Raw genomic sequence first — 14,933 nt, 5'->3', positions numbered from 1 at the left:
ATAGTACTTTATTTAAACCACCAGGTGGTGTTAATGTTGTGGCTGATCAGTGTTCATATACATACACGGAGGCTGCTGCAATCCTGTTGCAGTTTCATAATAGAGCCATCAGGGGGAGGGACTTGTGAACACACAAAAGCCTGATGGTTCTGCTACAAGTGACAGAAAACCACAGGAGGTGAAGGAGTGCCTTTGTTTCTGAACTGCAGCCACGAGGAGACTAGACCAGCTGTAAGAGACGTGAGAGCCCATGCAAATGTGCGATCAGCACTGCAAGTGAAACACGGTAAGACAAGGTGTTTTAAACTGTGATGACATGCAGTGTGTGACATGAAAGTGACCACGTAGAGAGTCTGGTAGCTTTTTTCTTTTACACTTTCTGTACTTGTTTCCCCTTCAGTATTGTAAAATTAATTAGTGTTTTGTTTTTATTACTATGAATATAATTGTAGCAGTAAAAATGTTTGATAGTTACAAAGCATGTGTTGCCCCCAGTGTAATCATCTCTGCCAGTTAATGTTTTACAACAGGGTAAATTTCAGATACCCTGTCCTAGTTACCCCAGATGTTCTTTTCTTTTGTAATCCCATCATAATTACAACAACTAAACACAGTTATTGTGCTCAGTTTGGCTAAGTTGTACAAGTGCTACTTTACATTTTAAAGCTAATAATAAATAACTAGACCAGTTACAAACAGACACATTGTTTATTACCTTTGCCTTGTTACTAAAATTGTATTATTAAGGCTTTCTTTAAACGTGAAATTAGGTACAACTCTGAGTTGAAATACTTTACAGCAAGCTGTAACATGTAGTAAGCATTTTCATCACTCCAGTCAGAAATCAACAGGAACACCTCTTTGTGTCATCAGCATTCGGACGTGCGTCAAACAGGAAGAAAACAGCTGGATAGACAGATTGAGAGGCTCAGGTGGATGTCAAAGAGATATACTACATAAATGAAGACACCTGGCATGGCTGTATTCAAGCAACAAAGTGTGGGTGATTTCTATGAACTGGGAGAGACACTAGGAAGGTCAGTATGTGCTAAAGCTGGTTAATGAAACATGTACAACAGAAGATGTTCATTAAGAGCTTGTAGAAAATGATCCCTCTCACTTTGGCTGAATCAGAGTGTGATTCACCTCTTTCCTGCATGCCATGAACCAGTCTTCGTGGAAACAGCCCTTGTGTGTGTACATACTGTAGGTATGCAAACATCTGGCCTGTTTAAGCTTGAAATGGGGAGTGTTGCTGTGTTAGAGGAGGTTAAAGTTAACAACAAAACTAAAATGTTCTCTAGAGGGGGAAAAAGTTCTGTAACCCTTCGATATGTTTGATTCCTGACAGAGAACACTGTTTATTTCATGCTTTTGCAAAAGCTGCCTCTGTGTGGTGGATCAGTGTGCTGAAGGTGAATATTGAGGAGCAGTGTTAATCAAGTGCGTACAGAGCAGAGATCAAGGAAAAGGGAAATACTATAAAGGAAGCTGGCAGAGTGCAATAAGGATTGAGGAAGCTACTAATTCATTTTGCACAAAAGGACAGCTTAGGCATGTGCAACACTTGTTAACAGATAAAGATGGTGTGAAAAGAAAGTGTAGACTTTAACAAGTAGCAAAACTACACTACAGTGTATGTTCAAGTGTGTGCTGGCCATTGACTGTAAAACTTATTTGACACACCCTGGCAGGACAAACCAAAACTATCTGTTGAAATAGGTGCTCCGGCTGCATTCACATGCTTTTAGAAAAGGGGGGTTTTGTCCAGCAAATGCATGTTTATTGTACGGTAAATTTCTATGTTAAGTTCACTGGAAGGAAAATGGGCACAACCTAATCTTTGGGATTTGCATGTTTTAATTGAAGACTTGTTAATGATTAATAAAGCATTTACTGGTGCTTTTTTATTCAGAGATCTGCTATAAGCAATTACTAAGACCCAGCTTTGGGTGGCCAAGTAAAATGCACATTTTGAACATATTTAAACCCAAATTTATTAATGTAAAAACTCTTTATTCAATTATGATTTATAATTCTAGATAATTTTCTAACATTATAGAAATTAAAGTACTTTATGGGGAGTTCATGGAGCCTTTTTGGAGGCTGCTTCATTTAACAGCAACACAAAATAATATGCTAAAGTGGAGGTGGAATGGATGACTGAGCTGTGGTTGAGCTGACAACATGTTGCTTAGAATGAGGATGCAGCAGCTCTGATAGGGCTCTGTATGTGGTCTCGACCACTATCTTGAGAAACAGAAACTCAAAGCTACTGTGGTTACAAGCTACAACTGAAAACCAGACTTTAGCAGAGAGAACATGCATTAATGTTACTAATTTAGCCTCTGTATTGTTTTGCTTGTAGTTTGTCTGTCATGTTGTGACAAATTTCCAGTGGGTTTTAAGATGCAGCCCACCCCATCCACAGTTGGAGGGATTTTCAGGGTCTCAGACCTCTGCGCTGTACACCACAGTGGAATAGTTAACTCAGTTGTCCTCTCAGGGGGCTGGGGAAATTTGATAGAGGGGGTTAAAAACTCATCCGTGTGGGGTATTTATGGTGTTCTGTGCTGTACGGAACTCTTGAGCCATTTGCTATGGGGAAATCGATTCATGATGATTCATCACCCTGTTGACAGAGTTTAATGTCAGAGGATCTCACACAGTTGTACTCAGTGTGTCTTTCCATTACGAATGAGTTTTGCATTAACATATCTGTAATACAATTCTTTGCTTGAGATGTGAGGCATTTACTGGCAACTGTACCTGCTGAACCATCCAAGTGTCAACCCTGACACTGACATGCAGCAGGAAGTCACAGGGTGAGCCCCCAGCTGCCACTAGCCCTCCCAAGAGATTGGTGAGACCATGATGAACTGTCCACCATCAAATAGGGAATAAAAGCACTTCTGAGCAGCTGGTAGAGCTCTAGCTGTCAAAACCATTTTTCCTGAACTTTTATACCTTTACCTTTATACCTTACCTTTACTAATGGCTGACACTGCTGTGGCCAAGAGTTACTTATTCAATGAAACAATTGCATCTTTGTCAGTCTTTTTCACATAGCAACAAAAAGTCACAGGATGCACACTTGGATAGGAAGTGCCATTGTTGTAGAATGCCTGAACGAAAATAAAAGGCTTGTAAACTTCCTCTAAATTTTGATATTTGTGAAGACAGCTTTATCATTATGAGTCTATAATGACTTCTTCACATTTCAGCTTGGTTACAACTGTGGATTTCTTGGTGTTTTTATCCATCCTTACTGGCAGGACATGTAGTTGATACATTTCTCCTGAATTACAATGTCTGTAGCTGAGTTGGTATAGGAATTGTCTACAGACCACAGGGTCAGTGGTCCAATCCCCAACCCTGGCTACATGTTAAAGTTAGCTTGGTCAAGAAACTGAACAGCAAGTTGCTCCCGGTGGGTCAGGTGAGCACCTTGCAATGCTGCCACCGCCATCGGTGTAAGTGTGTGTGGTAAAGGCTGAATGGGAATCAACATTGTAAATAAGCAGCCACTGACCATTTACAATATTTTGGAGATCCCTTAGCTTTTAAGCTAGCACCAAAATCACTTCAAAATTTAAACTCAATTTTTGATTAACAATTTTTAAAAACTGTTCTATATTTAGTGGTTCAACTCTATGGTACCTAAAATGTTTTGTAAAATGGTAAAATGTTTACCTGCTAAACATTAGCTTTCTTTATTTCATTGCATTGTGAGCATGTTAGCACACTAAAGTAGGTATTTAGCTAAAAACACCACTGTCCCACAGTACATTGAGATGTAGATGGTAAATAAGCTCCTCAAATATTAAATACAGTAATGCTGGAAAAATCTTATCACGTAATTTTCAAAAACCCAACGTGTCTGACTATAATATTTTTCATTTTTATCAATGCAGAAGGAAATGAAGTAGAGAAATAATTTCAGTTTGCAGAAGTCTGTTTTCTTTAGTGAAGATGCAGGAAGAGTAGAGATGCACATTTAATACAGCAGCATTCGCAGATTAAATGTGTAGATATGTAAGAGACAACAGCTGTGGGTCAGACAGTTGCTGAGTTGTAAAAGAGATTTGATGTACCTGATGTACTATATCTATAGCATGCATGTACAAGAAGTAGGGCAAGAATGCATTCGAGCCCTGAGGAACACACATTCCAGCTGCTGAGTGGGTGACAAATGTGTTTATTCATTGCAGCCTAGCAGAGGGAACTCCATGATGACCTCTTGACATTCCTGGAGTTCCTGTTACAGAGGTCATCCTCTTACTGTCAGCAAGCACTGCAACTTCACATATACCTTGTTGGCATCAGACCCCTTCTAAAACCAGTGAAAAACCAGTACAGTATCCCAAATACTTCATTGGCATCCCCCAAAGTCCCAAGATATTTAATAAATTAATTAAAATTAATAAAAAAAATAAATGTATAAATTAATAGCATGACAAGTGGCAGACAAGATGGTGAATTGATTCTGAAGAAATATTTCAAATTTAAGAGATTGCTTTTATTATTACGAATTGTAGTTAAATGTGGATTTATTTAAGTGTTTACCTTCATAATCGTAAAATCGTTATTTAACTTTCCGTGTAAGTGGAGGTCCTCCAACAAAATAATCAATACATGAATATATTCACAGCGGAAAAAGAAAAAAATAATATTTTAGTTTATGTTTATTAACGTCAGTGAGAAAACCACAAAAAAAGTGAAATACCTCACATTGATACTAACTTTAGTTTATGTCAAATCCAGGCTGCAAAAATGATAAAAGAGATAAGTATGCCTCTTACTCGGCTGTCACTCTGCTTCTCTAAGTGACAGCTACAGTTTGTTATATTTACACAACCCCGAATTGGTTTGGTGATTTTTTTTTCTTATCTCAAGGTGGAATTTTATTACCTGTGTACAAATGTGAACATCATGCATGAAAAGGTTGATAATACAACAGAACGAGTACTTCCTGCAGTCGTATTCGGTTGTTTTGAGCTCTTCCAGACCTTCACATGTGATGTACAGATGCTGGGATGGGTTTGGGACTGGGCTTGGTCAATTATAATTCTCACTTTCTTGGTCACGTCGCCCCAGAGGTTGTTCATTTGAGAAATGTGTTAAAAAATTGGGCCAGCGCCACTTGTCTGAACATTCCTCCAATCTTGGCTGTGGATAATGACCTTCAGCTGTTGGAAGTTAAAACACTGTGGAGAGATGGTCCATTCAGCCCCAGTGGTCGGCTTAGAGCAAAGACCGCCGGCACGCCTGGCCCGTTGTGGAATACCACTCCCAGCAACAGTGCTCTCTCCTCTTTCAATACACACTTCACAACAATACAAAAACACTCCCACTGATGTTTGTTCTGATGTTTCTCACATTTGGTCTGCAACCATCAACTCAAGGAGATTTTCAGCTCAGTTTTGCTTAACAGGGAAATCAGCATTGTTGCTGTCCTGCAGTGTTTGTTTGTGCACTCAGAGTATTTGATGCATGTTTTTAACCGTCCTCCTCAGTTCACACGTTATCATAGAAATCTCCAACAGGGTCAGACTTTCAGGGATGTCCCAGGGGTGGAGCTATGCTGTGAATAGAACAGACAGAGGGAGCATTTGAGACTCCCAGTTACTTTGCTTCATCACCCAACTGACCTTTTTTTATTTTTCTTTAGCTATGTGTTTGTGTGTTGTGTGTGTGTGTGTGTGTGTGTGTGTGAGAGAGAGAGAGAGAGAGAGAGAGAGAGAGAGAGAGAGACTGAAGACCATTATTACAATGTACACCACTCCCCTACACGCTCACTCTTACTCTCCTCCTTAATGTGTTTGGACATGTTTGCAGTGGAATCTGATCTTGATGGTGTTTTGCTTCCTGGGGCTTTGTGGGTAACTAGAAAGCTCTATAGAACCTGGAAGCTATACCGAGAAGTAATAGTATTCCAAGTGTTTGATAAGTGTTTCATTTTTAACATTTGTACACTATTACAATACCAAACAAGTACCCTGCAACTAATACTCTTGTACGTTTGTGAACCACATGTTTTTTATGAGACTGAGTAAGAGAGCTTTGCTGGGACAATAGTATTAGCACTTGCCCTTCCAGTTTAATAGTCAATGAAAATCTTGGATTGCATCATAAATATGTATCCTAGTGACTGTTATTTTGTTGTTTTTGTGGAAAGCAAGTTTAATAAGAGGCTTAGTGTTTTCTGTGGAGCTACTCCCAGATGTGAGTGTGGAACTGCCACACGATGGCGTGCCTCTTTAATAGCACACTGGCTCCTGTTTCACAACAGTGTGGTCAAGAAAGGTTCAAAGGTCTCCTGTGTTGGTTTAACCAACAAAAATTATTCTTCTGTACAGTATTGATACCGGGTAGTTGTGATTAATTGGAGCTTAAAGTAGGATCAAATGTAAACTGCTGTGTGAAATCCCTCTGGCAGAAGCACAGTGGGTGTCTATAAGTTTCTGTGTTTGATGCAGCCAATATCCAGCAGCTTTTCTTTCCCACGCTTCTTCGCTGTCCACTCCCCTTCAGGCTCAGTTCTTCTTTACAACTGTAGCATAGAGTCAGGTAGAGGGTGAGCATGAGAGCAGGCTGGACTGCCGCTCACAACCACCCTGGAAGCTCTGTGTGGATTGAAGTCCAAAACATAACAAAGGCAGACCAGTTATTATCTGGTCTCTTGGTGTGTTTTTTCAAAATGCCTAAAAATACAAAGTGTGTGCATTGCAGATTTTGCAAACATAAAATCATGACATTCTGTCTCTTGTCTCTCTGCCGCAAATTACTGATGCATCTGTGACTTGGGGCTTGTTTTCACAGTCTGAATGTAGAGAGTCGGCAGGTCAGCCCAGAGCAGGAAGCAGCAGGAGTGGCAGCAGGAGATTACAAGTCCTCGTCTGATAATGATGCTGTGGATACTCGCCACATATATTTACCTGGGTGACAGAGCTGTAACATGTTTTCACAATTCTTACTCAATGTGCCACTGGGCCAATTCTGAGGAAAATAATTAAGTCAGCTGCTGCCATCATGTCACATATTAAACTAAGAACAGTCTGTTTTTGGTCTGGAGATATCACATGGCTGCATTTAAACTCATTTACTAGGTAACTTACAACATGTTCATGCAACCACATACAAAACAAGAGCAAAATGAAATTTAAAACAATGGTTCACTGAGAGAGTCTTAGGCCACACCTCTGTTGTGAAGTATTCAGAGTTTCTGGTATGTTTTCGGTGGGCTGATTTCTGGATAGTTGGAAATTTGGCAGGAAGATGTCTGGAGTGGGAGGACAGCAGCTCTGTCTATTCTGCTGTATGATTGTTCTCTGTCCTGCTCGGAAACAGGAAGTGATGGACTATACCTCAGTTGGTTTTGACACATAGCTTCCTCCTTGAAGTCGGTCTTCACTCATAGCAACATCCTGTTGGTAATTGTTAACAATTTCAATAGATATAGTTTCAGCAAATTACGAAAATTAACTAAAAGCAACAACATTTAAAACAAAATAAAAGCACTGTAACAAATTAGAATAAATTGGCACACAAACAACATTAGGTGATATCAGTGTTTGTTTCTTTTGTGTCTGCAGTGGGCAGTTTGCTGTTGTCAAACGCTGCGTAGAGAAGAGCACGAGCAATGAGTACGCAGCCAAGTTCATCAAGAAAAGCCTGATAGCGTCCAGCAAACGAGGCGTAAGTAGAGAGGAGATCGTGAGGGAAGTGAGCATCCTGCAGGAGCTCCAGCATCCCAACATCATATCGATGCACGATGTGTACGAGACCCGCACAGACGTGGTGCTCATCCTCGAACTGTGAGTCACTGCATGATTCAACAATACGTCACAATAACAATGAACAATGCTTGCCAGTTCATATCAGTATTGAGCCTTAAAACATCTAAACATTTTCAGACACACAAAAAAGTAATTTTTCAAATTAAAAAAACATATGGTCAGGTCATCTTTTTTTACATTTTTCAAATGAAGGAAATTTGTGTCCATGAACTGTAAGTTTATTTAAGTAAGTGCACACATTGCTAAAACCCTTTAGCCCCTCACGTGTGGCAGAAAGAACCAAATGTCTCTCACAGAGTCAATAAATCTTGTGTTAAAAAGAGGCCATTAAAGTCCTAGTCTTGGTCCAGCAAGAGCCTGGGAACATGCAGGGCCCAATTAGGACTAATTGAATGCGCAGTTCAGTCAAATCAGGGGTGAACTGACTGAAATATTATACTTCAGCATCACACACTGTGCGTCATTCGGTCTGCTGTGTTTTCTTTGAATGAATGTAAAAGATCGTCATGCATATCGAATGCCAGCTGGTCAAAGGAAGTTTTATACCATTTGCAGCTTTTGTCTTTTCAAGTTCACCTACAGAGACCTACAGTGATTTATAAGCACAAAGTGATCAAAAACAGGCATAAATTGTTACCATGAACACACATATCTAAAGCACCCAGGACCACTTTAGAACTCTATCTGACCCTGTGTGTCTATGTGTGTGTGTGTGTGTGTTTTACAGGGTCTCTGGGGGAGAGCTGTTTGATTTCTTGGCTCAGAAGGAGTCTCTCTGTGAAGAAGAGGCCACGCAGTTTATCAAACAGGTCCTAGATGGAGTCCAGTATCTCCACTCAAAGAGAATTGCACATTTTGATCTAAAGGTACAACACACTCCCTGTGTGCATTGCATTCAAAGCATATTTCATGCTGGAGGTGAAATTTGTTACCTCTACTGTGCATGCAAGGTCCAGTGGGATGTAATGTGAAACATATCTATATGTGTCTTGCTTCTCTGAGTCACTAACCCTTCCTGTTTTCTGTGGCTGAGATCCAGACTCTCAGATAGAGACAAGAAAATATATATATTCACTTTCAGAGAGCAGTGTCACCTACACTCTTTTCATATGGAAATTAAGAAAAACAACATTCAGTGCCTGAGATCCTGACATAATGACAGCTCTGTGCACAAAATAGTGCTGAATATTACTGAATATGAGAAGGTTAATAGCAAAGACATTGTTTTAACAGTCAGCAAAAATATTGCAGTGACTTTTTAGTGACTTTGACACTGCTTTTCAGGGGTCCAGCGTGAGACGGTCTGAATTATACTGTGTCTGCTTCGCTGCCTGTTGGTAGCAGTTAGCACAAAGACTGAAAACTAAAATAAACTGGAACAAAAAATGTTTCTTGAGATTGATGTAATAGAAAAGACATTTTTGGTTCTAAAAGGAAAGAGAACAAATAAATTCTTGTGTAACTGTAACCGTTCAATGTTTGTCTCTAATGCTTACGCAAGGCAGCTATAATCAGGTAACTTGTGTTATTTAGTGTTGTTTATCCTACTTTTTAAATTTGACATTAGAGGCATTGTCTGAGCTATTGTCAACTGTGGTTCTCTGTTTTCATCTCCTTGTGCTTCAGCCTGAAAATATAATGCTGCTAGACAGGAATGTTCCACTACCTCGCATCAAAATCATAGACTTTGGACTGGCACGCACGATAGAAGCCGGGGCTAATTATAAAAACTTTTTTGGTACCCCTGAATTTGTTGGTAAGCGTTTTTTATTAAGATATCTTTGCAGTGTTGGACGAGGTGCTTGCCCTTGCACTGTTGTTGCCGAACTGTGTGCTGTCTATTTTCAGCTCCAGAGATAGTCAACTATGAGCCACTGGGATTGGAGGCAGACATGTGGTAAGATCCTTTACAGTAATTGGTGCCTTCTGTAATACTGGCTGCAGTTCACAGCTCTAGATTAACTTTGGTATGTTTTCACAGGAGCATTGGAGTCATCACATATATACTGTAAGTTGGGATGATTCATGATTATGAGTAGAAATATGAATATATGTAAAGACAGGTGCTAGTCAGTGTGTGACGGTTGTGCTGTTGTTTTAGCTTGAGTGGTGCGTCACCTTTCCTCGGTGACACAAAGCAAGAAACGCTGGGAAACATCTCGGCAGTAAGCTATGACTTTGACGAAGATCTTTTCAGCAATACGAGTGAGCTGGCCAAGAGCTTTATCAGGCAGCTCCTGGAGAAGAACACAAGGTAGGTACCAGCTAACAAACAGCTAAAGGCCAAAGGTCCAGTCTGACAATTTCAACACAGAGCCCAATGTTAGAGGTTTCCCTGCAATAAATCCTAAGCGCCTTAAATATGCACTTCTAAATCATTCCAATTCAGAATGAGGGGCAAGTCAGTCCACAAAAATCTGGAGTGAGGTTTGGACACATCTGTTATTGGTACACAATGTGATTCACTAAATAAAATAGGCTAAAAAAATATTATTCACACAGCAAACTAATTACCTCAGGGAAAGCATTGTGTAATACATAGTATCATACGATCTCGTTCTTGTTCCTAAACATGTGTTTTCATTTTAATGCACCTCCAGGACACTAAATATTTCTGTGTAAGCTACACTGGTCTGAACATATTCCGGAGAGACTCACATGATAAACCAACATGCCATGTGTCTGATGGAGTTTTATTTACTCAGCTGAGTTTTCTCTTATTGTTTCAGAAAAAGGATGACCATAACAGACGCCCTCAACCATCCTTGGATTAAGGTATGTACTTACAGTATGGCATGCGTCTGGTATTCTTATAAAAGCAGTGTCAGCACTCCCTCCAAACATGCTAAATACCATGGTTAATGTTAACTGGGTAAAAATGGCTACAGGTTCAAAATCCCTCAGTTCATCCCCAGAAACCGAATGGTACAACTCTGGGTCTAGTTGACCGCAATAAATAAACTGTATATTGTTTCCATCTCTGCACCACACCGCTCCTCTGGGAATACCCGTTCTTCACCTATCCCCTCCACACATTATGCACAGCTGTCTTTCCCATTCTGATATTGTTCCTTTGTCTGGAAATTCAACGTGAGGCAACATCTCACTAATTGTTTTTTAAATGGCATGGACATTTAACAACGTGCAATGTTGGCCAAGTCTACGCCAACATTGTCTGCTGAAATGCATGAGAATGCCGTTTTTGCGGTGGAGTCTTCATCCTGTTTGGATACATTAAGCACAAAGCCAGGAAATGTAACATGCTCAACAGGAATGTGTGGTGTTTTTCTGGCACTTTTACCTGTCATGGCTTTTGCTGTGGGGCCTCACACTAATCCAGTACCACGCCTGCTGGGATCTTCATCGTTTCATGTGTTTCAAAGGCAATGAGACAGCCTCTCACTCATTGTCCCTCCTCCACTCTTCTGTCTGAAGTCCTATGGATACTTAGAGGAGGACAGCGCTGCCCCTGAGGCTGAGATGAAAGCAGAGCAGCTGCAGTCGCAGCTTCTGAAGGACTACACCATCCAGACGCACTCGAGCATGCCCAACAACAACACATATGCCAGGTTTGAGCATTTTGCCCAGGTGGTGGAACACATTAGCTTGATGGAGAACGGGATTTCAGAGGTGACAGGAGCCCGCCACACTCTGCAGGGTGACATAGAGACACTGCTCTCCATCTACAATGACAAGAAAGCTTGGTACAAGGGGGAGAGCGAGACAGCAAGGAAGCAGCTCTCTCAGGTCCACTATGAGTTTCGTAAAGTGGAGGCCACTAGGAGGCTGTTACAGGAGGACATAAAAGTTGTAGATGCCAGTTTGAAGACCATCACTGGGAAGTACAGCCGGAGGAAAAGCCAACTGGTCGCTCTGAGGCAGGAGCTGAACTCTGAGCTTCGGCGGATGCAGGAAGTGATGAGCTCTCTGCATCCAGAAGGAGCCACTGGTGGCATCCACAGCAGCAGTCTGAAGATGGACCTGAACCCTTCACTAAAGGAGTTCTGTGGAGGGGAACTGTGCCCTGAGGCCAAGCAGCCACTCGTAGAGTCTGACTAACACACACAGATGAAGATTCACTTTTATTAAGCTTAACGAAATACCACGTTTTTTGACAATTCTATTTTTGGAATTCAGCACATTATTTTTTTTTTGCAACTCAAAACTTTGAATGTATACATTTAGTCTTTGCTTTCCCTTTTTTTATTTGTGTAAACACAAAAGAAAACCCTTGTTAATGTGTCAAGAATTTGTCTTGCATTTACAGTTAAAGAAATAGTTAGTAAATAACTTTAGAATCGGGGACCTGTCTGCAGTTTGATATTTAACAGACAGATATGAGAGATATTAATTTCACTTTTTTTCTTAAGCTGTGAATAAGCACATTTTCCAAAATGTCAATATTAACAGCTGACTTCATGCTGTTTTCTCTTTGATTAAGCGGGTTTAGTTTTCTTTTGTTATTATTTTGACAAGTGATAATGAGAACAAATATTGTTTATGAATGTTTGTACTGTGTTATGAAGACAGGAAGACAGGTGAAGATACAGGATCAAACCAGAGTTATTTTTAATTGATGTGTCAGCAATTCACTGTTTTTGATTTGTTTATTTTATTTTTCATTCCAGTCTTTTATGCTCCTATTTAAATTTTTGGGTTATTCATAGTTTTTTACAGACTCGAATGTAGATTTTTAATGAAGGTTGAATTTATTTATTATTTCTGAAAGACTTTCTTGAAAACGTTGTATGTGTTGACAGGAAACACTTGTGATGTGAAAATGTGATAAGTTGCATGTCATTTTATTATCAGTGCTGTTCAGCAGTCAGAATTACCCGGTTTGATTTTACTTTTGACGTAGACGCTGACATTTTAACTGGTATCAAAAACAAAATGTTCATTTATTACACTTCCCATTTTTATATTGTTGCAATTTCAGGTTATTTCCTGTTTTATTTTGGAGTTCTATTGTACATACTAAACATAAATCTTACAAATGAATGTGACTAAATATTAGGCCCTAACATGAAAGATATTTCCTCTGCAGCCTTATAATCCCAGACAAGCCATGGTGAAGAGGCTGTCAGTGATAAACCTGGACAACTTTAAGAGACAGTACGCCAGACGCAGATGGAAGGTAAAGTACTTTATTTAGACACAGGCAGATTAATTTCTTAGAGTACTATAAAAATCTCTCATTCACTTTGCTTTTATGTGTTTGACAGCTGTCTTTCAGAATTGTGGCTCTGTGCAACCACTTAACACGAATCATGAAGAAGGGCAACAACCTGCCTGAGCCGGACAGGGTAAAAAAAAAAGTTTTGGATTTCAAGCAACAGTTATACATTTTGCGTATTTTCTTTCTTGCCGTCACATAAAATAGATATGATTGATACAACTTGCGTGTCTATGCATTAAATATAAAGCTACAACCAGCAGCCTGTTAGCTTAGTATTATTTGGTAAGAAAGTTTTATTTAATTGAATTTTATTTTCTTCTTCTTCATTAAAAGGAAACAAATCAACCTAACAGCACCAATAACGCTCACTAATAATCATATTAGATTAGATTAGTTTCATTCAGACAATGACAAGTTGGCATTTTATGAGAAGTTATGTGCTCAACAGGTTTTATTGTTGCTGAGCAACAACTGGTAGCTAAAGGTAATTATTGTACAGACATGAAAGTGAAGCAAACCTTATCATTGACTCTTGGCACGAAAGAATATTTCTCAGGATGTTAAACCGTTTCTTGATAATGGCTGCAGATGATATTTCTGCAGAATGTGTTTGCACTGTAATGGGGTTGTTCATTTTTTACAATTCCTAATTGTCTTGTGTGGCCTCTCTTGCTGTGTGCCATACTCAGATGATTATAATGACAAATGATTCCAAAAGAACCACAACCGTTTCTGAACACAGTGTTTTCCTTTTCACAGAGGGACTGTGAAAGTGACCAAGAAGAAGAAATACTTAAAAGACGACCGAGAACCAGAAAAAGGAGCAGCACTTCCTGAAAACAGCAGAACTAAGTGTATTGGTCGACAATGTTCTCGTAGCAAAAAAGTGACTGCACCTTGTGACGCACACTTTGCAGCTGTTACTGATTAGAAAGGATCAGCTTTAGTGTCTGTAAGGCTGATGGTGAATATACAACATTTTCATCCCTCAGGGCAACTTTGTTTGTGTATTTGTCTTTTCAAACAGAGAACCAGCAGGTAATCTGCTGTATGTTAGAGAGCATTCTGCCATTTCTACTGTTTTCTGGCACAAGAGCAATTTTATGATTGACAGGAAGTATAAACTAAGTATTCACATTTACACAAGATCTTCCTCTAATAATTGCAATCTTCAAAGTCCATCCACAGTTTTTTGGTATCTGATTATTTTACTTTTAAATTCTAATATTTTACTGGCTGCATGTGAAGATTTACGGGAGGGTTGTTGTCAAAGTATTGACAGAAAAACTGGTTTAGTACTACCGAATGACATAATGGTAGCAGGTCTTCATAACCAGATGTTTACAAATGTTCTACTTAATAAACAGCAACGCCTGTGTACGGTTAACCTCATTACTTTCCACACCAGAATAAATTACCTGCAACCTGTACACTATACAGAATTATCTGTGTATTGTATTTAACATAGGCTATTTTGAATTATGTAAATTACTTATGTCTAACGGGACAACAAGTGTATGTCATTGTATACATATATAAAGACATTTAATGATGTTACATATGTAAAACAAATTTCACAGTTGATTTGTAATGCAATTCTTAGGTCTTATCGTACTTTGATGTATTTATGGTGTAAATATGCATAAATGCCAAATGTACTTCAGTTTTGCTTATTAAAAAGATAATTCACTGTTTTTAACAAAACATATTTTCTGTTCACTTGTTTATGTTGTAAATTAAAGAACGTAATTGTTTTTGTTTATCTGTTTTTACTAAGGTCTAGTTGTTCTAAAGTTTGGTCTACAGATGGTAAAGTGTGTTGATGTGCAGGCTAATCTTAAAATATAATGTAGCACAAACCACAAAACAACCGCGAATGTGCTTTAGGCTACATGTGAGCTTTTTACAATGTGAACCCTATAACAAATGTCCCTGTCAAATCAAAAAAGACTGGT

General features: G+C 39.2%; 1 protein-coding gene across 5 annotated transcripts; it reads left to right on the top strand.

Annotated features, from left to right (window-relative positions):
- The first annotated feature begins 126 nt into the window (after window positions 1-126).
- dapk2b (death-associated protein kinase 2b) lies at window positions 127-14,682 on the top strand. Of its 5 annotated transcripts, none has more exons than XM_067502271.1 (12): window positions 128-286; window positions 874-1,037; window positions 7,596-7,817; window positions 8,527-8,665; window positions 9,426-9,555; window positions 9,648-9,696; window positions 9,781-9,807; window positions 9,901-10,053; window positions 10,529-10,574; window positions 12,847-12,936; window positions 13,025-13,105; window positions 13,738-14,682. In XM_067502271.1, exons 2-12 carry the CDS (start codon window positions 961-963, stop codon window positions 13,813-13,815), a joined length of 1,092 nt encoding a protein of 363 aa, XP_067358372.1. In that variant the 5' UTR covers window positions 128-286; window positions 874-960; the 3' UTR covers window positions 13,816-14,682. The 5 variants fall into 5 exon arrangements, with proteins under 5 accessions (XP_067358376.1, XP_067358372.1, XP_067358375.1 ...); XM_067502272.1 differs by having other exon boundaries at window positions 158-286; window positions 838-1,037; XM_067502273.1 differs by having other exon boundaries at window positions 160-286; window positions 842-1,037.
- Window positions 14,683-14,933: the final 251 nt, after the last annotated feature.

The sequence above is a fragment of the Channa argus genome, chromosome 4 (genome assembly GCF_033026475.1).
Source record: "Channa argus isolate prfri chromosome 4, Channa argus male v1.0, whole genome shotgun sequence".
NCBI classification, from domain to species: domain Eukaryota; kingdom Metazoa; phylum Chordata; class Actinopteri; order Anabantiformes; family Channidae; genus Channa; species Channa argus.
Note: the sequence above shows the minus strand (reverse complement) of the source record. Positions and strands in the feature narration are given on the sequence as shown.

Bases quoted from the DNA above. Each gene is read 5' to 3' on its own strand.
- dapk2b (XM_067502275.1), top strand. From the start codon at position 961: ATGAAGACACCTGGCATGGCTGTATTCAAGCAACAAAGTGTGGGTGAT. The intron at 9,697-9,780 runs GTAAGATCCTTT...ATGTTTTCACAG, and splicing joins GGATTGGAGGCAGACATGTG to GAGCATTGGAGTCATCACAT. The intron at 9,808-9,900 runs GTAAGTTGGGAT...CTGTTGTTTTAG, and splicing joins GGAGTCATCACATATATACT to CTTGAGTGGTGCGTCACCTT.